The sequence below is a fragment of the Plectropomus leopardus genome, chromosome 5 (genome assembly GCF_008729295.1).
Source record: "Plectropomus leopardus isolate mb chromosome 5, YSFRI_Pleo_2.0, whole genome shotgun sequence".
Taxonomy (NCBI): Eukaryota; Metazoa; Chordata; class Actinopteri; order Perciformes; family Serranidae; genus Plectropomus; species Plectropomus leopardus.
In genome coordinates this window covers 2,263,480-2,286,619 of record NC_056467.1, presented here as the reverse complement: position 1 = coordinate 2,286,619, position 23,140 = coordinate 2,263,480, and the positions used below count along the sequence as shown (strand labels likewise).

At 38.8% G+C, this 23,140-nt stretch overlaps 1 protein-coding gene across 1 annotated transcript in view; it reads left to right on the top strand.

Moving 5' to 3' along the window:
* Positions 1 to 23,140, top strand: part of LOC121943368 (sortilin-related receptor-like) — an 84,770-nt gene that overhangs the window by 38,749 nt on the left and 22,881 nt on the right. The window contains exons 6-8 of the mRNA XM_042486891.1: positions 4,006 to 4,186; positions 19,891 to 19,994; positions 22,134 to 22,304. Coding sequence (XP_042342825.1) covers positions 4,006 to 4,186; positions 19,891 to 19,994; positions 22,134 to 22,304 — 456 coding nt within the window. The remainder of the gene's footprint in view (positions 1 to 4,005; positions 4,187 to 19,890; positions 19,995 to 22,133; positions 22,305 to 23,140) is intronic.

Below are 23,140 nucleotides of genomic sequence, written 5' to 3'. Positions count from 1 at the left end.
TTACTTTGCAAAATGCATCATGTCTTACTGTGACGTTAGCTTGTAACATCGTTATGTGACGCTAGCTTGTGACGTTGCCTTATCACATTGCTTTAAGACGTTACATTGTGACCTTAGCTTGCGAAGTTACTCTCTGACTTACTTACTGATGTTACCTTGTGATTACCATGTAATGCTACTTATCACGTTGACGCTACCTCGTTACGCTAACTCGTGACGCTAACTCGTGACGCTACCTCGTGACGCTGCCTCTTGACGCTGCCTCGTGACGCTGCCTCGTGACGTTATCTCGTGACGCTACCTCGTCACGCTACCTCGTGACGTTATATCGTGATGCTACCTTGTGACGCTACCTTGTACATTACTTTACTTTGACGTTACCTTGTAACTTTAGTTGTGACGTTACCTTGTGACGTTACCTTGTGTCCTTACCTTGTGACGTTACCTTGTGTCGTTACCTTGTGACGTTACCTTGTGTCGTTACCTTGTGTCGTTACCTTGTGTCGTTACCTTGTGTCGTTACCTTGTGATGTTACCTTGTGCCGTTATCTTGTGATGTTACCTTGTGATGTTACCTTGTGATTTTACCACGTGTTGTTATCTTGTTACTTTGCTTGAGACGTTACTTTCTGATTTTACTTACTGACCTTACCTCGCGACCCTCCTTAGTGCCATTATCTCATGACCTTACCTTGTGACGATACTCTGTGACTTTGCCTCATGATGTTACTCTCTGATTTTCCAAAGTTACCTTTTCCAAAGATGTTTTCTCTGGACAGCACCTTTTTGAATTCTGTAAACAGTTCAGGATCACACTTTTTGGGTTGTGTTTAAAATAATTTGAATTTGTATTTATTGAATCAAATTTGAACAGTGACAACCTTATTGATAAAATAGATGATTGATAAATAAAAACTTTAATTAAGAACTGTTCACCTCAGTTATTATGACTTATATATCTTTTTTCTTTCATTTTGGAGAAGCCGTTAATATTTGGCCTAAAAATAGTCCCATTTATTGGAAACTTGAATGTGGACATTTCTGTCCAAAAAGGGTGTTTTTTTCCTTCAAAAACATTTCAGGGAAATCCCAATCGAATGAAAAACAGAACTGTCAGAAATGAGAAGCTGCCAAAACAGGGGAGGACGGGCGTTTAGGAAGCGTTTAGAAAGGGCAGAGATGAATTCAATGAAGGCGCAGAGACAGACTGTGAATAGCCCTCCACACTCTCAGCCCAGACAGCGTCCATCCGTTGAACAGGGACCTTTGAAAGGATGCCACAGAGGCAGAGCCGAGCCGAGACACTGCGCTCTCTGTTTAGCTCTCGAGACTCTGGAGGGAAACACGCTGATTTGGAAGGCAGACGATAAGACCCTGTGAACCTCCTCCATTCATCCTGGCTGACTCTCCGTGCCACGGTTTTGGAGCACCCTTGCCGTCACTTGTGGCCACAAATAGTTTGACCACGCTGTTTTTCAAGGTTGACCCGCTGACGGATATTTTTGTTTTGGAACATGTCGATGTCTGTTTTTATGTGCTGACATTTATTATTTTGAAATGTTGCCATTGTTTGTAGCGAAAAAATGACAAGGATTCTTTGTCAGGGTGGAAAGCCTAAGAAACAGCTCAGTTACATCCAGAATATTTCAGTTGTTTGAGGTTTATTTTTGTTTTTATTTTATTTATTATAAGGATCTGCTTTAGCTGATGCCGAGGCAACAAGATAGTCTTACTGGGTTCCAAGACAACATAACAGTAATAAAAATTTATAATAATACGAATCAATTACATAAATAAAATCAGTAAATAATAATAATAATAATACAAAAATACAACTGCTTTAACAATAGCAACCAAAAGATAATTAACATTAATTCACCAATGAATTAACCAGTTTAAATAAAAAAACAAAATCAAGTCTTGTTCTTAACTATCTTACTGAAAAGTCATCATAAAATAATCAATCAAAAAAAAAAAATGGCTGAAAAAATAAATGCCCAAAAACCAATCAACACACCACAGCTGCTCAAAGAGGAAAATACATTGTGTCAGAAACATCGTCGGTCTAAACTAGACAAAAAAAACAACTATAACCATTTGCAATCATGACGAAAACAAACAAATAAAAAAAAAAACAACCAAAACAACAAAAACCTTATTAATTCATGTATGTGTAAGAACTTTATTTCTTTTTAAAACCGACTTTTCCCCCGATTGAAGTTATATTATGTGGGAGACTGTTCCATGGTGCATTAAACCTGTAATAGACAGTTTCTTTTAAATAATTTGGTTTTGGACAGGACAGGATCACCTGCCCTCTGCTGGCTCTTCTAGAGTGTCAGAACAATAAATTATCCTGTTAAATAAGATGTGTTTGAGTCTGAATCACTTTATGGAAATATAGAAGTAAGTTTACAGAAAGTGTTTTCTCAACACGAAGCCAAGAAAGACAATTATGCATATCAGTAGCATCAGACCAGATGGAGAATTTAGTACACATTATTCGGACCGTCACCTCTGAAGACGTTGATTAAAGATCTCCACGCTTAAATCTTAAATGAGACGTTAAAAGGAAGACAGGAGGATATGCTAGATATCATTGGATGACAAAAAGACAAAGACATTTTCAGCTGTGTTTAGTTTTTAGTCTTAAGTTCAAATTCCCTTAAAGAAAAATACAAATTTGTGAGGAAACGTACCACAGAGTGTCAATGCAAACACTGAAAGAACAGCGGTGTGATTGCTGTGAGGTGACACTGCTAACCACTGAACCCAGCGCGTGGCCGTTGGGAAATATCAATAACATCAAAAGTTTTTGACTGGATTTGACTTTGAAACTTGATAACTGGGCCATTTTAGACCTGCTGCTGGGAGAAAAGAGCTCCAAGGATGGCAGTTACGCCCAATTTGTCTCTCCATCAGAAGGCTGGGTCGAACCACTTTGGTATAGATGGATTAAAAATGCAGAAAAGGACCCACATTTTGACCCTTAGTGGGCGTTTAGACAAAGGCACTGCATTAAAAAAACACATGGGACTTTGTGAGGAGCGGAGGGAGAGGTAAATGGTAGAATTCAAAAGGCTGCGTGATTGCAGTTGAGAACAAAACACAGCTCCATGGTTACTAAATCAACTAGTGACCCAAATTTAAAGCAGATTGATTTTTCGCAGCATATTGTGTTTTTAGTGCTCTCAACACTGTCTTCTTCAGCTTGTGATTGCTGTGACTCGACAACAAAACAGAATTTTGAACTCCATGACTGGATGTTTCTTGCCAAAATGGACAATGGTAGACACAGTTTACCTTAAAGTTTTTATGTACAGGCTTGTACCATTGACTCATGCCTCTGCGCCGCCATAGTCGAGGCAGATGTCATTATGTTTTGAGGTTGCTGGTCAGTCCGTCCATCCATCCGTCTTCCTATTTTCGCGAACACGATATCTCAAGAACGCCATAGGTCTTCAGATTTAACACAAAATCTGCTTGGACTCAAATATGAGCTGATTAGATTTTGGTGGTCACAGGTCAAAGGTCCCTGCGATGTTGTATGTCACGACCTCGTGAACGAAATATCTCAAGAACACCATGAGCGAAGTTCTTAAGCATTTAAGTGGACTCAAGGATTAATTAATTAATTTTATTGGCGATCATTGAAATAAAATCGGCAAATATGCCAAATATTGGCCCCAATCTGTCGACCCCTGGTATTGAATTATCTCCCAGTCATAACCTCAATAAAAAGACAAGACCAAGACAGAGGACAGCAATATTTATCCTGAATTGAGACAGCTGCAGAGAATCACTTTGGTGATGAGACATATAAACTGCAGGCCCATAAAGACAGGAGATGCGACAGAATTTATGGGATTTATGAAGTTATGTTTTGGCATCCATAAAGGCTGTATTTATGTTATTTCAGGAGTTCTTGTCTAACAAAATGGTTCTTATGTTCTCCGATCTTCACCCTTCCTCCCTCACACGCCGCTCTTTTCTCCCCCGTCACAGGGGCGTGGAGCCCTACGACCCCCCCACCACCGTGCTGGTGCAGAGACACGAACCCCAGGGAGTCTCCACTATACTCAGCAGCACCGACTTCTTCCAGAGCGAACAGAACCGCAGAGTGATTCTGGAGCAGGTGGACAGCTTCCAGCTCCGAGACAAGTACCTGTTCGCCACCACCACACGGGTAAGAGCGCCGATGTTTTTAACGCGTTTGGTCAATGATCTCATTTTGACTAAACTGTTATCTTTAGCCAATGTTGATTATGACCTTTATAAGAGGTTAAATATGAGGCGAAACAATTATATGATTTATTGATTTGTCAACTGACAGAATATTCCTTGTTTTTTTCCAGTTTGGTATGTTGTAAATGGAGGGCCTTTGGCTTTTTGGACAGTTGACTTAACAAAGTAATCTTCATTTTGGGATTTGGGAGCATAGTGAAACCCATAAAGTCCTAGACTAGTTCCCTGTTTTTGGGAAATGCATTATTAGCCATCTTTGAGATGAAGTGGGATGACACACTGTTTTAAAGGGGAATTCCAGTATTTTTCATCCTGGGCCCAGTGTTTACATGTTTGGATGTGTGAGTGAGTTTTGTAATCGCTCCAAAAGATCAGCTGAGGCTGGAGCCGCGACGCATCTTCAACAGTTTTAACGTAATCCTGTGGGCCAATTGCATATGGCAGAGTTTGTTTTCTTGTCAGCTTTAGGTTGTAGTAGTTGTTGTAGTTGCATGTTGCCTTTTTAGTTATGTTTTTTAAAAAAAATCAAACCAATTTTCTCAGTTTCCAAAGGTTTAAATGCATGAGACAGGCATCTGAACGCAACACAAGATGCCCGGTATCAAAGGGTTAAACTGCACCAGACACCAATAGACAGAAACATAAAAACTGACAGCAGCCGTTTTCTACCGTGCACCTGCATACATTTTTTAAAGCCCACATTGTATTACAGCCCAGTCAAGCAATGTAGTGAGCAGCCAGTTTCCCACCTCAGCATAATGTGCCGAGTGCAACAGCCGTTAGATCAATATTTGGCTGGCGGTAATGTGAAGCGCTGTATGTTTGTCATTGTTAGTCTCCAGTGTTTGTGTAGAAGACACTTCAGTTAGGCAGCAGACAAACAGACAGCCGAGCAGATGGCGAGTGTGATTTGGATCTCGTCTCCCTCCCTTTTTCACAGGCGGCCTCGGACAGATTTGCATTCCTCATCCTCGCGTGTCGGCGTGGGCCGACGGCGGCCTGGAGCCGCAGTGTTTGAGAAACAGTTGACTGTAAAGAGAGGTCGGCTGCGAAGCATTTGTGTGATCTGATAATTGATATCAGATGGTTCATCATACGAACTTAATGCAGCTCGCTGTGCTTCAAGTGGCTATTTGCATATCGCGCACATGCTTTTAACTTCTGCTCATCCAAGCTTCAGCTGAAGATTTATATTTTTATACATATGATTTGAATGACTCAGTCTACTTTGACTTTGCCGCTTTCTGTTCTTCTATAACAAACACTTGATGAACTCTTAGTCCCCGCTTTAATATTACACACACTCCTATAGCTCTGAGCTCAAAATAAACTTTAAAAAATCAAGCTTTAAGCATACAGACATACAAATATGATACATTAATATGATTTTCTACTTTTATTGAGTTTATTTTTTTAACCAACACCAGTCCTAATCATAAATATCAAATATTCATTAATTTTCAGAATTTTAACCCTTTAAATGACAGGTTTTAGTCATGATTCCACTATGTTTTAAAAACAAAAACACAAATAATTAATTACTTTTATATGCTACATGCAAAGTATATATTTTTTGTTTTGTTTTTGATGATCACGGCCGCAGATATATGTCAATGATTAGCAGCGACATTGATTGTGACAGTACACCTAGTGGAAATAGCACATATTTTTTCCATATACAAAATATGGTAAAATATTTAAAATTATAAATTCCAAGGCAAAAACCCAGAATGACACCCAGAAATTACATTGCATGTTTTTTATGCTTTGGTGGCTGTGGGATCAAAGATTGCAGTCTGAATGGGTTTAAATGGCGCAAGTTTTTGCACTTAACAGTATGAAAATAACAAATTTGTTTACACAACGTATTTTGGACTTATTGAAGGAGCTGAGCTGGAAGCTCCAGGATTAAACTAAATTACACAACCTTGCCAAAATGTATGCCATATGCATGAACACAGCCAAAATTATTAAAAAAATGAAGAATGAAAAGCGCCCTAAAGGTTAAGGGATCTGTCTGTGTACTCTGTGTTGTCATCTGTTAATGCATATGCTGCAGTTTCCTGCGAACACAGCAGGCCGGCAGTGTTTACCACCGAGCTAATGAAGTAGAAGAAATATGCAGCAGCTTTAATAATTCCCAGGGGCTGATGTGGTCAAAACTAATGAGCAGTCCTAATTTCCAATTACTGATGTGGTCCAATAAGACACACTAAGAGGTTAACCTCAAAGTGTTTAGAGGTTGCTAGGTGTGGTTTTGTTTACAGCTCCGACTGTGACTGTGTCTGGAGGATGGGCATGTGCAAAGGTTTGAGCCAGAGACAATGACCCTCTTTCTTTTAGACCTTTATTATTATTTTCCATTTTATAAAATCTATCAGCACTTATATCATGAGTTAAAGGGAATATTTTTAGAGCTGGACCCTATTTTTTTTTCTTATCTATAAGTCCAGTATTGAGAGAGACATGCAATGTAACCATTGTGCGCCGTCATTTTAACATCAATTAACCATTTTGAAACCTGAGTGAATTGGTTTGATTTCTTACAAAAATATGGAAAAAAAGGCAATGAGTAACTTAACTAGAAATTACCCAAAAATATTAATAATAAGTATAATAAATTATTAAAAATCTACCAAAAAAACCCACTTGAAATTAACATTAAAAAAAAAAGTAAAACATAAATGAATAATAATGATAAATGAAAAAATGATAATCATTGGAAAATTATCAAATAATTAGGGAAAATATCAAGAAAATTATAAATATAATTTTCTTGATATTTTCCCTAATTATTTGATAATTTTCCAATGATTATCTCTCTTAGACAGCGTGCCAACATAGTGAAATCAAAAGAGGCACAACGACACCGTCGACCTCCAGTGTGACATAAAACAGATCTACTGGCAGCCCATTATAAACAATAATAATTTGTCGTCCCTTTTATATCGGGTTCGGACTACACGATATCAGCCTGATTATAGCCCTACACAGTTCAGATGATGTCGGCTTGGATAGTGAACAGTGAGCGGTGAACGTGACAGAAAATTGAATGAAATTTAATTTTCTAGTCTTTTGTGGATGTTTATCGGGTTTCTCCCTCTGCAACAAGGAATTCAAGAGCAGTCAGTGCTTTTGTTAAACGTTGCTGCGGGACTGAAATTCCTGTAAACATTTTTTTGTAATATTAATCTCAAGAAGAAATGCGATTAATAAAAATTTAACAGGTTTGTAAAAAAATGTCTTTGACCACCTTGCATTATTGGCCTTTACTCAGTTAGTCTGTACCAAAAAATATTATTGTGTTTATATTGGACAATTGATATTGATATTAAGGTATTTGGTCAAGAATATTTTGATATTTGATTTTCTCTATGTCCCCCAGCCGTTTTCACGTGTACAGCTGCAGCTAAACGTTGCTTTGGTAAATGCAGGTTCATGTTATCAGATGTCGCTCCCGACGAGTAAAAAGGAAGTGTATCGTCTGTAGTGGGTTTAACTGATAACCAGACGCAGACGTTGTAGGTTGTGCATCAGCTGAAGCCACAACAATTTCATAACCGGATATTGTTACAAGGCAGATATATATTTTAATACAGCTTTGGGAGATGTTTTGAACTGATATCTGATACCTCGTGCCAATGTAAAGCTGGGTGAAGGTTTTTTAGTCCCCAAAACTGTTGGAGTTTCCCAGGGAAAAGGCGTTGCACTCAGCTCCCAAACAACTGAAGCGAGTGGTGACCAGGTTTCAAACCAGGGGTCGACAGATCATTGGCCTGTCTGATTATCGGGGCTGACATTTGACATTTTGCCCATTATCTGTATCGGCATTTTATTTTAATGATTGCAGATAAAATTAATTAATTACAAAGTGCAGCATGGTAGGAATTTTTACTTTGTAAAACCTCAGGGAGCTATTTATATTTATTAATTTTTATTTTAATTTTTCACTTGAAGTTGCTGGGAACTTGCTGTCGATGATTTTGCCAAAAGCATTTAAGCAAAGTTTTGCGTTGGAGTTTGTTGTATTCCAAATTTTGACATTTTTATTGTAAATGATTATTGGTTCCAAAATCGGTTATCGGTCTCATTAACAATTATCCGTATTGTATCGGCCCTGAAAAAACAATATCGGTTGACCCCTAACTCAAACATGAAGAAATTATATAATAAAACCACAAAATGTGTCCATACTTCTCGTCTGAAGTAATCCACGTGTCCTGAAGCCCCGACATGCCAAGTTGTTTTGAAAAACGTCACGCCATGTTTCTTTTTGTATTTCCGTGTCTGTCGGCCAGTGTTTACATGCTACCTGAAAGCCTCCCCCACACAGAGAGAGACGTCTGGAGTTCGCAGCAGGTCCCTTTGTCAGATTTTGAACTACTGTGTGTGTTGGGGAGGCTTCCAGGTCGACATAAACACTGGCGTGCAGATACCGCGAGCTCTCGTTGATTGTCGAGTGTGCACACGTGAACGTGGCTCCCCACTTGGAGCTACAGGCTATAACAAGGCTAAAAATGTGACACCAGTGATGTTTTAAAAACAACTTGGCTCATCTGGGCTTCAGGACACTTGGATCACTTTGGACAAGCAGTATGGAGACATTTTTTGCGTATTCTGTGTCGTTTGAAGTCACTGTTTGCTTCAATTGTTTAGGAGATGAGTGTGACGCCTTTTCCTCGTGAAACTCCGGCAGTGTTTTGTGGATTATAAAACTTCACCCGACGTGGTAGATGATCAGTAGATGATGCTTGAAATTACATTTTTGGGTGAACTATACCTTTAATGATAATCGTACAGCCTGAGTTCACCACAATAGTTTTAAGTGATGAGAACATCTTAATTTTTTTAAGCTTTCAACCACATGGTTTTTATTACTGGATGGATTGTTTAGTTGTTATATAAATAGAAAAACCCAGTTGTGATTATGAGTTGAATTTTGTTAATAACTGGTGATGAAGGCCATTAGATCAGATTAAAATCTGCAAAAAGGACATTAAATTGACCTTGAGTTCACAATATTTATTAACAAGGTTTAAAATGAACCTTTTACGCTCACTACAGATCGTAGTCTGCACTCATTGTACCAACGTCTCCCCACTTACAGAACAGAAAGAACCACTGTGCCAAATTATATCAAATCCAAAAATGTATGATTGGAGAACAAAACCTTCTCAAATTAGTCTGTGACCTGATACTGATCCATCTGGGGCTGCCTGACATGGAAAAAACAGAGAGCCTCGGAGCACAAGAGGGCAAAATAATACTGCAGACACTCGCGCTGCTGTTTTGTTTTTTTTTTGTCGTGTTTCCTCAGAGACGGTCGTTGCTAGACGGATTCACCGGCGCTGCTGCATGTGATGAAGGAAGTCAGGAGGGAACACTAAACATTACTGATATCCCGATAAGCTCAGAGGTTTAATGTTGCAGTTCAGAGACAGAAGGATGACAGATGGTTATTGATGAGAGCCTGCTTATTGTCTGTTGTTTTTCCATAAACATGGAGAAATGTATGGTGAGGTTTTTATGTCAGTAAGATGCAGTAATAGTGTACTGTAATAATTTACCTGAAAAGATTTTTCTTCTGTAGAGATATTGGGCCTCATGCAGCAACATGCTCTTAAATTTCTCTCATACTTTCTCTTAATTTTCCAGCTAGAAAAACTATAAGAGAACAAATCTGCCCAATGCTGAATCACACTTGATCGTAAGTCACTGTATCAAGTGAATTGATATTTTTGAGCACCACTGTAGTTTGGTACTCAGCCCAAATGGACACAGCTGTTCAGCTGCCTCGTCCTACAGAGAGCTTCTCGGCCTTTGAAACCCAGATTTCCGTCAGTTTTCTTGGGCTGTGTTCACCTTTCAGAATCTATTAAACCCTTGGAAACAAATTGGTTTGATCTCTTTGAAAAGAAAAAAACACGTGGGGGGAAAATGTAGTGACCAACTTGTCCACAAATTTTAAGAAATTAGAAAAAGATGAAAAAAAATTACCTGAATTTTTTTTTTTTTTTTTTTTTTTTTTTTTAAAGGGAAGTGGGTTACAAAAAAACTTGAAAACAGTCAAAAACAACAAAACCATTCTTATATATATTATTATTTTTATGTAAAAAAAATATGTTCCAGAAAAAAAAACAGACATATAAAAAATATTTTTTGTACCATTTTGTCTTTTTATTTTTGCTTATTTTTAGGTTGTTTTCTTCTTCTTTTTTTTTTTTTTTTTTTTTTTTTTAAATTTCCTTCTATTTATAGTTTATGGGTCATGTTTTAGTAAGCTGCTCATCGCCTTCTCCTCATGTTTTCGAAGGAAATCAAACAATCAATTTGCTGTGGTTTTAAAGGGTTAAACAACAGCATACGGTTGTTGCGACTGACCCGTCTGTGACCTCCCTCCTCTCCGAGCTCTGAGTCCGCCTGCAGAGCTGATGAGACCAGTCGGACCCGTGCAGCCGTCAGCGGCGGCCTCTGAGCCGCGTGCACGGAGGGAAACAGTTACAGAGTGAGCCGTCACAAAACATCAACTCTGTTCGACACTCACTGCGTCCAAGTAGCTACTGCTAACAGAGCTTAACAGAGCTATATATATATATATATATATATATATATATATATCTCTCTCTATATTTCTACCATGCTCATTAGCTATAAAAAGAACGATTCTTCCAGTCTAGTCTCAGTTACTTTCTCTCCGCGTCTGTCTTTGGCTCGCACTAATAGGATTAGAATAATGGAATATCACAAGTGCTTTTGGCAGTGCCAAGCTGCTTAAGCTAATTAAAGCGCCAGAAACTGAGAGTTTTATCCAACAATAGGGATCCTGCGGAATAGAGTGCTAATCAGACCTTAAAGACCCCAGCCTTTGGTCCCGGCGAGGAGACCCGGGGAAGATAACGGGCTTAGCAGATGTAATGGGGATGTCGATAAGGCCCGTCCCTTCTCTCCACGGTTATCTGTTAGCCGTATTCCTTCTCATTTAGATCGCAGATTCTCTGCAAAGAAAGTCTGGGGCAGACGGAGGAGAAAACAGGAAGCGGAGATTGGAGGAGGAATGATTCCTCCCATCAAAAGGGCAGCATACTTTCGAGTGGTTTCCGAAGGTTTAGTTGCAGCTCTTTAAACAGTTCAGTTCAGTGAATACCTCAGACTGCTGAAAATTCCTGGCACTGTCCTCCTCTGTGTGTTGGTATTTTACAGGAAATTCCCGGAGGTGAGCTGTTGTTAGAGCTACACGGTCCGCCAATGCCAGTCTTTTAAATCGTTTCTTTATAGAGAAAGTAATGCTGTTATTTATTTTCTTATTTAAACCAGACAAAAAAGGTATGGCAGGGTTGTTTCCAGCTCATTTCTTAAGGTCAGACTTTGTCCCTGTGTCATACTTACACTGTACTCGTGACACATATAGTTCTGGGCGATATGGCTTTAAAATAATAATGCTATATTTTTAGGCTATAACGTGATACGCAAAAAATATGTTGATGTCTCAAAATATTAAATGAACTACAGTTCACATTCAGACAGTTGTCAGGTTTCCATTAATCCTCAAATTGCGCAAATTGAAATTGTGAATATAGAATACGCCCAATGGAAGCACATCGTTTTTGAAAAACAACTCCCATTTATCTCAAAAAAGTTTTTATGCTTGCATGAGGTGGTATTTCAGGTGATTTGAAAAAGCCATATTTTGCAAAACTGCAATGGAAACACTTTTTTTGCTTCTCTAGGTCACATGATCATGTCTATGTGCTTGTTGGTATGAACTGGCTCCCTCATGATGCAGCAGGAGAAGAGCTGTTATTGCATCACGTAACTCTGAGAAAGTTTAGCGGATCATCCGGAAGTTGGATCCACAGTTACTTTGTGAAATCGCGGACTATCAGCTCCCAGAAATTGCTCATATGTGGACGCTCACACATATGAGGGGCTCGCCTTTCCATTATCGCTCTTAAAACACGCCTAGGTGGCCTTGGATTGGAAATAATGAGCTAGTGCCGTGGCTGCAATAGAAATAAACCTGCCGATGTTTTGAACATCCATCGCCATGGTTACTGGGATGTTATCACCAGAGGAAAAGTTGCAGAACATCACTTAGTGGAAACGCAGTCATCTTGCAATTGTGTTTGACATTTCGAAAATATTGCTTAATTTTGCGCAAATCTGTAATGTAAACCCACCTACTTGTGGCCGAGGCTACAATCTATGGTGCCACCTGCTACTCATTAACCATTCGAACGCACTCACACTCCGATGGCGCAGCATCAGGAGCAATTTTGGGTTTAGTGTCTTACCCATGATAATTTGCACTTTGTTTTATTGGCATTTAACCTTTTTTTATATGAAATAATCTCCTTCATAAGCATTTTATCTGCTTATACATATTTCTTTTTACTCCTTATTTTATCTGTTTATAGAAGCTTCATTCTCTCATCCACATTTTACTTACTTATTTATGACAATGTATTGAACTTTCACCTTTATATTTACATATATATTTTATTTTTTTGTGCTTTAACATTTTTTATGTTCTTAATTTTGGTTATGTCATAAGGGGGCAGAGGGGGGCTACATTGGTTTCTGACCTTTTATTCTGTACATCTTTTTATTTGGGAAGCAATAAATAAAGATTATTATTATTATTTTGAATTATTATTACATACCACCTAAGCCTCATCTGAATGACAGCTTTTCTGGAGGTGTGTTTGGCCTGTAGCTCATGATTACTATGTAACAGATGATTTCAGAGATAAAGGCTGGGATACAGCAGAGAGGTTATTGTCCAAACGTTAAAGCACATGAAAGTCTGCAGTTGGGTGAAACAAGCAGAAGACGCTCTGCCTCTGACATTTCCAGCTCGTTTCAGTGTCACTTCAGGTTCTGGTCGTAATAATAAAATGTCAACCTGTAAGAAAAAAAAAAAAAAGGCGGACGTGAACATGCGCTCTTCCTCTGGGCCATTCGTTAACAAATGTCACCTTGTGGTTGTTTACTGTGTGGGAGTGAAGCTCTCACCGCGTGGCCTTGTGGGTTACAGGAAATAGAAAGGATGCTCTTCTGTGGTCGTGTAGGTAGGTTCATATAAATCCTGGAAAATATACGTCTGTGATTCAGCGAAAATGCCAAATATTACAGCGTGGGAGAGAAATTGGCCGTATTTCTGTTGGAGGAAGAGACACTTTATAATGGGAGGGTTGGGTTTGACGATGGGGAGGCTTTTGAGCCGCTGCTGCGACCTGCTGGACGAGGGTTTACGTGATGGATGGAGACAGTCGAAACCGTCGTTTTTTTCACGTAGCTTTACTAGCTTGTCTGTTTGTACTGTAGGAAGATTATCACTGACAAAGCACATAACAAAAACTGTCCGTGAAAAAAAAAAAAGATAACTCTCCACAGCAGAGGGGAAAACAGCTTGTTAATCAACAAGAAATGGCTCAAAAATTACACAAAAAAGTAAAAGTACAAGAAAAAATATAAACAAAGAAAAACACAAGTAAAAGAAACGATCTTAAGAAAGGTTAAGAAAAATTTTGTAAAATAATTTTAAATATTTAATTTTGATTATCATAAGTATGTCTCTATTTTAAATGTACTAATTACTGCAATTTACGGTCCATTTCTTGCCAAGTTTCTCTTTGCCTTTTTTCCATGTTTTTGAGACAAATCAAGTCAGTTTGCTCAGAGTTCAAAGAGATAAATACTTTGAAGTGTGTGAATGCAGCACAAAAAAGAGATGTTGATTTAGGTTTCAAAGGGTTAATAAATAAATGTAAAAATGATAATCATGACAAAGAAAAGAAAGATGAATAGACCAAAAAAATCTTACATTTAAGTTTCTGTCTTAAACTTATATTACCACAATTATGCCCTTTAAGTTATTTAACGTGTTGGTATTTTGTACGGCAGAGACTTCCACCGTCTCTGTTGACGACAAACATCATTTTCAGTTATGAGTTTCTTCCGATTTCATTTTTTTTTATTAAAACTCAAAAAATATCTTCAGACCCACTTTTCATTGTGGTCTATAAGATAACAATGTAGTTATGCTGCCTTCAAGCGTTCCCAGGATTGAGCCCTGTTGAACTCCTGTAACCAGGCTGCATGGTTCAGACACCTTTATTCACGCGTTTCCCTAAAGTGTCTCTGATGGTTTGATCAACTTTTAGCATTTTTTGTTGTTTCAACATAAAATGCCTTGCACAGACTCGGGATCCTGTTTGCTTTCAACAAAAACAGATAAAATCTCCTACATATCCTACATATATACATATTTCATTCAGAATTTAGTTATTAATTATTCATCTGTATAATTATTAAGTTGGATATATTTTTTACTAAAACAGCTACAAATCTTCTATCTATTGCATGTTTTCACAAGATGTTTTTATAGTGACCTCTATGATTATCAAGATAAGCATGTTTTTTGACTGAGACAAGGCCGAAATTCTTTGATCCACTTCGCTCATGTCACTGTAGCTGCAGCACAACAAAAGTGGGAAAAACATCAATAAAAAGATTGTAAACAGACAGAAAAGGAAAGCATTTATACGTGTAGCCTTCGAAGCCACATCACAAAAATCGAGGGAAAATGCTGAAATAAACACAATCTCATAAAAACTACAGTATGAGCCGGCAGGACGCTCCGCTTCTGAAACCCTCCTGGTGGGATATATAACGGAGCAAAACAGCGCCGCAGACATAACGCCATCGCACGCTGCTGATGGAATCACGGTGCAAGCTCGTAACACGCTGCAACTTGATTGCAAAAGTCAAAAGATCTGACATCGGTTTCAAACAGTTCATATAATTATACTCTTACGCTTTATTTCCTAGCTCATTCTTATGGTACAGAAAAAAAACTGTGTCACATTCAAAACTGTTGAAACGGTGTCTGTTTGCCACCCTGGCCGAGTTGATCTGACGCCCAAGAATCTCATCTGAGGGGATTTGAGAGTTTGGAGAGGATCAGTTTGAGAGAGCACGAGTGCGGCGTGGAATGTGTGTGGCTCATTTACAGTCGCCATTGTAATGCAATCTGTGGTTTGAGTGGAAAAATGTGTAATTGCCGTGCCACTTAATCTGAAAATACATCGTTCTGTCCAATTTTCCCTCTTGACTCACAAAGTCAACCGACTGAAAAGTGTAATGTGTGAAGGAGTAAAAACACAACTCAGATCCACAATCAGCCGACGGCACAATCTGAGTCACAGTGTTTATTATAAATGACGACTGTGCTATTTTTTTAAATTCTTCTTCAGTTTAACTATTTAAAAATCTGAGCAAATTGGCCTGATTTCTTTCAAAAATAAGAGAAGAAGGCAATGAGCAACAAAAGAAGAAATAACCTCAAAATTAGCAAGACATTAGTAAAAAGTACAAGAAAATTTCTTGAAAATTAGCACAAAAAATTGAAATAATAATAGTGATTTATTTAAAAAAAGAAAGTAAAAAAAAATAAATGAACTTTGAAAAAAGTGCTTTAAAAATTATAATAATTCCACAACATAATTTTTAATATGTAATCGTGATTATTATGAATATGGTTTCCCCCCTAGCTTTCAATTTACAATTTTTGGAACATTTCTTGCCTTGTTGCTAATTGCCTTTTTCCCATGTTTTTGAAAGAAGTTGCACCAATTTAATCAGGATTCAAAGGTTTAAATACTTGTGAAAGGCATCTGAATGCAGCAAAAGAAATGTTGCTCCAGGTTTTAAAGGGTTAAACAACACGTGCATTCAAAATCCTTCTATAGTAAAATAATAAGTATTGTCAGTACATTGCAGTTCAAGTATCAAAAGTAAATGTAGTAAAATGCCCCCTTTGACTGCAGTAATGTTAACAGACAATTTTCTCTACTTCTCAAAATAAAAAAACAAAACATATCTGCCTTTATTAGACATTATTCGATACCATACGGACCTTTACCTCCGTGTCTCTCTCTCCGTCCCCTCCGTCTGTCTCAGAGTAGTTTGCTGCGTAGCTTTCACATCACATAACACAGTGGATGTTGGCTCTCTGCGCCATAAATCAATAGACTGAATGAAAAAGGCTGAAATGCTCTGCTGGAGACTGGGGATGCTCTGGCAGTCAAGGATGGACACAAATCCTCCAAGGGACACACACACACACACACACACACATACACAAATACACAGCAACTAGCACCATTATGTTGGAATGGAGGCTGCTGAAAGCGGATGTATTTTTCAGTTACTAGCATGTAATTAACTTCAACACAAGAGCTGAAGATATTAAAGAGATTCGTGTTCCTGTCAGGTTGACTCCACCTCTGAAACCACGTTGAGACCCAGATCAACTGGATTCACAACTATCCGGTATAATAACACGGCTGTTTATAGTTGACAGTTAACCCCTTGAAACCAAATTGGCTTGATTTCTTTCAAAAACATGGGGAGAAGGAAATGAGCAAAGAAAGAAGAAATGAGCCAAAAATCAGCAAGAAGTTAGTCAAAAATACAACAAAATTGCCTGGGGAAAAAAAAGGTAAAAAACAAAGTTAACCCCCCCCAGAAACATGGAAAAGACCTGGAAAAAGTGCTTTTGAAAAATAATGATTTCATAACAGCATTTTGAACATATAATTCTGATAAATATAAAAGTTTTGAAAGGATTCGTTCTTCATTGTTACAAGTCAGCCAGCAGAGGATGATTACAGATCCAAACTCAACATTGACCTTTGAAACCTCGTGGCTGGATTTCTTTCAAACACATGGAAGAAAGCAACAAGCATCAAAAGATGAAATGACCCCAAAAAAAGCAAAAAATTGGTTAAAAAGTAAAAGAAAATTACCTGAAAATTAGTGCTTAAAATGATAAAAACCCTGTAATATTTCAATTATGTAATTATGATGATTATAAGTATGTTTTTTTTCTGTTTTTATTCTTTTTACCATTAAATTAATTTTCGAAATCTGCTAATTTTGTGGCACATTTCTTACCAAACTGCTCATTGCTTTTTCCCATGTTTTTGAGGGACATCACACCATTTCAATCAGAGGTCAAAGGTTAAAATAATTGTCAAAAGCATCTGAAAGCAGCGCAAGAAAAGTGATGTTGCTCAAAGGGTTGAGTTGTAGTTTTTTGTAATTTATAACCTTATTAGATTCAGTAGGAAACAGAAAGAGATTTAAATTTGATAAATTGCGATGAAACCCAAACTGTTTCTGTCAAAGGCTCCGACAGTTAACGGCTGATATGTGGTTATTCATAAATGTCTCGTATTGGCTCTTTAAATTAATCTAATCCTTAAATCCCAGACAGAAATAGATTGGTAATGTTCATCTCGGCTCACTGATTCTGGTTTGACTTCTTTGTTCGACTTTAATTTAAAGCTTTCTGAAGCTGCTTTCCTGCTAGTTTCTCTCTCTGTTTAACTCTCTGATGGTCTTTTTCTGTCTCTCTCCTTCAATTTTCTCACTGTCTCTTTTTTTCTCTTTTCTCTCTCTGGAGGCTGTCGCTGTTAAAGCCCTGAACAGGGTGGTCCGGAGTAAAATAATGAAGCTGCTCAGCGCTCAGTTTGATCCGAGCCACAATCACAAAATAAAAGTGCAGCTGGGAGAGCAGCAGAGACGGAAATGGAAAGGGTAGAGAGTACGTCAGCTGTTAAGACAATGTAATTACAAGTAGAAAGCAGAGTCTTAATGAGGGCAGAGAGCTTGTTTATTCACAGAGAGAAGCAGACATATTTCCTCTGTTTATGTGAGAGATAATAAGGAAATGAATGTGGTTTGATGATGTTTGACTCCAGGGATTTGGGACAGAGGACGAACATGCAGAGGGTCCGTTATCATCATTAGGCGTGTTTCCATCAGAGATTTGTACAAAACTTAAGAGATATTTTCGAAATGTCGATAAAACGCAATTGCAAGATGACTGCATTTGCACTGAGTAATCATGGCGATGGATGTTCAAAACATTAGCAGCTTTATTTCTGTTGCAGCCACCGCACTAGCCGTCATTATTTCCAAACCAAGGCCACGTAGGCGTGTTATGGAGCCATGATGGAAAGGCGAGCCTTTTATACGTGGGAGCGGCCACGTATGAGGGATTTCTGGGAGCTGATAGGCCACGATTTCACAGAGGAATTGTGGATTCAAAATTTCCAGATGATCTACTCTGAGAGTGGATCTCCGCTGCTTGCATTTGCTTTGCAGAGCAGCTCAGCTGCAATTTTTCATGATAATTACGTAATCCGTGTATTTTACGACAGATGGAGATTACCTCAGTCATTTTGTTTACCTCAGGATTGCCTATTGTGCTTGTTTACATAAGAACGTCAACAAAATCTGCACCAACATACCAGAAAAAAGCAGCAGGCTTTTCTCAAACATCGTAAGACTCGGCGCATCGATTCTCCCTTTTTTTCTCTACATCCCTTCCAGCTTGCGTGAGTCCAAAGAAAAGTAACAGAGACAACACAGTGTAGCTCACCGGTAGCCTGCAGCAGCACTTTTGTAGCAGTATTTGTGTCTTTCTACTTACTAGACAGCCCAGTTTTATGATTTTTCCAGCCGTGCAGTACTTCTTTAAGTTTTCAAAGCCACACACCATTTAGAAACTGCTCAAAATCGCGTTTATCCAAGTGTATCTCATCACCTATCATAAACTGCATCACGTCCAGTGTATGCATCATGTCATCGCTGTGTTTATGTTGGTGGGGAGATCATTTATTTGTCACGGTTCAGATGAAATTCGAGGCATTTATCCAGAAACCTGGATATCCCCGGGACTCTGATCAGATGTGTCTGTTACTCCTTCACTGGCTTTCTCACACCCTCTCTCTCGCCAAGAAACTGACACACACACACACACACACACACACACACACACACACACACAACACACAAGGAAATAAGATATTCCTCAGCTCAGTCTTGTCTGCATGCTTATAATTCATAAAGATCAGAGGCTGTGCTCCTTCCCGCAGTCAGCTTTCTAATGTATTTTGTAATGACAATGAAGAGACATGCCTTTTGAGCCTCTCTCTCTCTCTCTCTCTGTGTGTGTGTGTGTGTGTGTGTGTGTGTGTGTGTGTGTGTGTGTGTGTTTGACTGAAAAAGAGACCACACACACACACACACACACAGATTTTTGTACCCCACTGGGAGTCTTTTTTGGTCTGGATGTCGAATGTTTTCTGACTCAGCCGTGGAGCTCAGTATGCGAAGACATAAAAACGTAATCAGGACAGTCCTCATAACCACAGTCTTTTGTCGTCATCCTCTCGCTCACCGCCCGGGGGGGGACAGCACCGTCCAGCTTTACTCTGCACGTGACGGTGTCCTCTATCAAAATAAAAAGTCAGGACTTCCAGAGAGTCACGAGACCTTCTCTGGTTCCTGTGTCTTATTGTCTTCCAACATCAACAGGATTTTTAGAGATGCTTGAAAAAAAATCGTTCCACATTTGTTCTGTGGGATTTTTAACCCTTCGAGCTGACTCACTGAATTCCTTTCTGCAGTGTCAGATGAAGCTTTTATGTCAACTCCAACTCTGAGCTACTGCGAAACAAAAAAAAAAAAAAACATCACAGCACACGTTACAAGATTGGCTCCCTCTGAAATGTTTGAGGGTTTGACATGAAGGATGAATGAACTGTTCTGTCTCTGTGTCCTCTGTCTCCGCAGAAGCTGTTTGGAAGTCACGAGCCTTCATCTGTTTCAGCTCTGGGTCTCCTACAACCGCCAGCCGATGAAAGCTGCCCAGTTTATGACCCGACACCCAATCACAGTGAGTCTGAAGGCGCTATCCATTATTATTGTTATTATTATTATTATTATTATTATTATTATTATTATTATTTATTATGTCCCCAGAAACACAGAAGTGTCCATAGTATTAAAAAGACAACATAGGTTTATATATATATATATATATATATATATATATATATATACAAAGGGACCACAAGGGACTGCACAGGAGTACCGGGAGCGTGCGCTCTGACCCGCTGACTGCTGCTGGATGAAGTTATGCGAAGGTCTATTTGTGCCTGCCATGTCCGACCGCACTCTCTCCGGCGCTCCGTCAGAAATGTCCAACCGCGCCCGTTATGGTCTGACTGCACTCCTTCCAGCGCTCTGTTGGAGATTTCAGACCGCGCTCCCTCTGAGAAGTCTGACCGCACTCACCCCGCGCTTCGTCGGAGATGTCCGACCCGCGCTTGTTCCGCTTCCGGTTGGAGATGTCTGACCGGCGGTGCTCCGCGCTTTCGGAGATGTCTCGGACCGCGCTCGCTCCGCGCTCTGTCCTGGATGTTTACCAGACCGCGCTGTCACCGGCGCTCCTGTCGGAGATGTTCCGACCGTGCTCGCGTATTTCTGTACACACCCTCCTCTCACTCATACAGGGCTCTGGGAAGACGTTTCTAGTTAGTTGCTGTGATAAGAGCTGCATTTTGTGTATGAATACAATCAACAGGATAGTCCTCTTAAATATGAATGGATTTTAATGGTTTAACAACAAAGTATTTTAACCTCAAAAATACATCACAGTATTTAAACCTTAGGCCACACACACACACACACACACACACTCACACAAACGCAAACACGCATCGTATTTAACCGGTTCAGGAATTCAGGGAATAATAAGATAAACTCAACAGACAGGCTAAACAGAGAAAGGTCTACAACAGCCAAACCAAGAGGCAAGAAAATGTGTATTAAAGTTAAAGTTTTAAAACAACTTTAGAAAATGTAAGAATAAAAGCAATACGAGACGATAAAAATAATATAATATAAGAAGATCACATCAGAGGGATAAAACAGAGATACAAAAATAAAAACAGATAAACAACAAGTAAATGAACAAGCAAATCTAAAAACATGAATGTAAGAACACGACATCAGGAAGGAAAAGGATAAATAGAGTAAGAGCAGCAAAGCAAATGAATAGAGGAAGGGAGATTAAAAATGAATAAATGAATAAATAAATAAACGGTGTGATCACATAAAAGCAAGTCTGTGAAAGTGAGTTTTTAAGAAGTGATTTAAAAAGTCGTCACCGATTCTGCGAGCCTGATCTCCTCAGGCAGACCCGACTGTCAAGACTGTGATCCCCAAATGATCATTGAATTCATGAGCTTGTTTAAAAAGTGATCGGATCATTCTCGAGCGAGATGAGTCAAAGTCAGCGTCACAGCACGTCCACAGCTCCGCTTCCCTCCGTCTGTTTCAGTGCACTGTGAAGTGCTTGAAATAAGCAAACTGCAAATGTGCAGTGTGGCTCCCATTTCTAAAAATATGTGACACAATCGACAGCTACATTTTTTGGTGGGAGAACTGCCTACACTACACTGCGCAGTATACAAGTCTGTATTTACAGCGTGATATCCAGTCTTCACACATCATCAATTACTTAATTTAATTTTTCATTTTCATTTTACTAGCGCACAAGATTTTGATCAAAACAAGTAGATAATAACGAACATGAGGAGAATTGTGCAGGAGAGGTTAAAGAAACCCGAAGGGTCCTCTAAAATTTACAATCTAGGAGTCTCAAATTCAAACACTAATTCTGTCCTGAATATGACAATAAAATAACCAACAAACAGTTAGTTATAACAACCATCATTACAGCTAATACATGAACTACAGCACAGATATTTTCATGTTACAGTTAAATGAGAATAATGAAGTTTTAATAAAGTGAGGACAGTTTCAGTCCTCTGTATTTCAAAGCATTGAGGACAGAGTTGTGCAGTAATAGGAATATAAATGTCCTCTGTTTGTCTTTGTTGGATATCAGAGTAATTAAAAAAGACCTTTATACATCTTATACATAAAAACTGATCAAGTTTGATATTAAAAAATGGACAGGAGATGAAGCCGAGACAAATGACCTCTTTCTTGTACTTTTCCTAACAGGAAGTACTACATAGCAGACGCGTCAGAGGACCAAGTGTATTTGTGTGTGTGAACCACCTGAACAACGTCACACACCTTTACATCTCGGACACGCAGGGCCTGTCTTTCTCCCTGTCCCTGGAAAATGTTCTGTACTACAGTCCTGAGGGCTCCGGCAGCAACACGCTCATCAGGTACTGAGCACGCATGCATGCACACACACATACGTAAAATGCACGCAGACACACGCACACACACACACACTCTAAGATGTATTGAAAAAAACCTGTTAGGCTGGTTAGAAAAACAGTTTAGTGAGAATTTACCATCAGTATCACTAAATACACATGAAACATTTTGAATAAAAACCTCAGAATAATAAATATCTTTATTGTCATTGTGCATGCACGACGAAACTGGATGTAATCCCGATAAAGTGCGAAACATATTCAATATATACAGATAAAAAATACATATAAAAGCACCATAGACGGCTCTTTCTCCGTTTCTACATCCACCAGCTCCTCCTGGTATGATTGCTGAGGTGTTGCAATGCCAGATGGGATATATAATCTCTCCATCACATCTCGGGTGCACTCACAGTTGTGTGTGCCTGGAAATAACTTTACAGGCCGGCTGCCTAATCAGATGCATGAGCCACTTTAATGCAGAGGAGCAGGATGTCTGAGCTCCAGAACCCAGCTCAGTAATCCCCAACCTTTTTTAACCTCAAGACCCAGATTTAAGGTCTGAAAATGGTCCCAAAACAAGCTTTTTAAGGTATAGACATTTGTTAAATGTTAGCCTCACCTGAGCAAATTGCCTTGATTTCCCTCAAAACGTCATGGCAGCTAGAGAAGAAATGACCTGTAGATTAGCAAGAAATGTAAAAAGTACCTAAAAAATACCTGGAAATAAGCCCCAAATAACCAACTTCTTAAAAAACAATTCTGGTAAGAAGTTATTTATAAATTGTAAGCAAGAAATTGGTTTTAGAAAATGTTTTTTTTTTACATATCTGGTGAAAAAT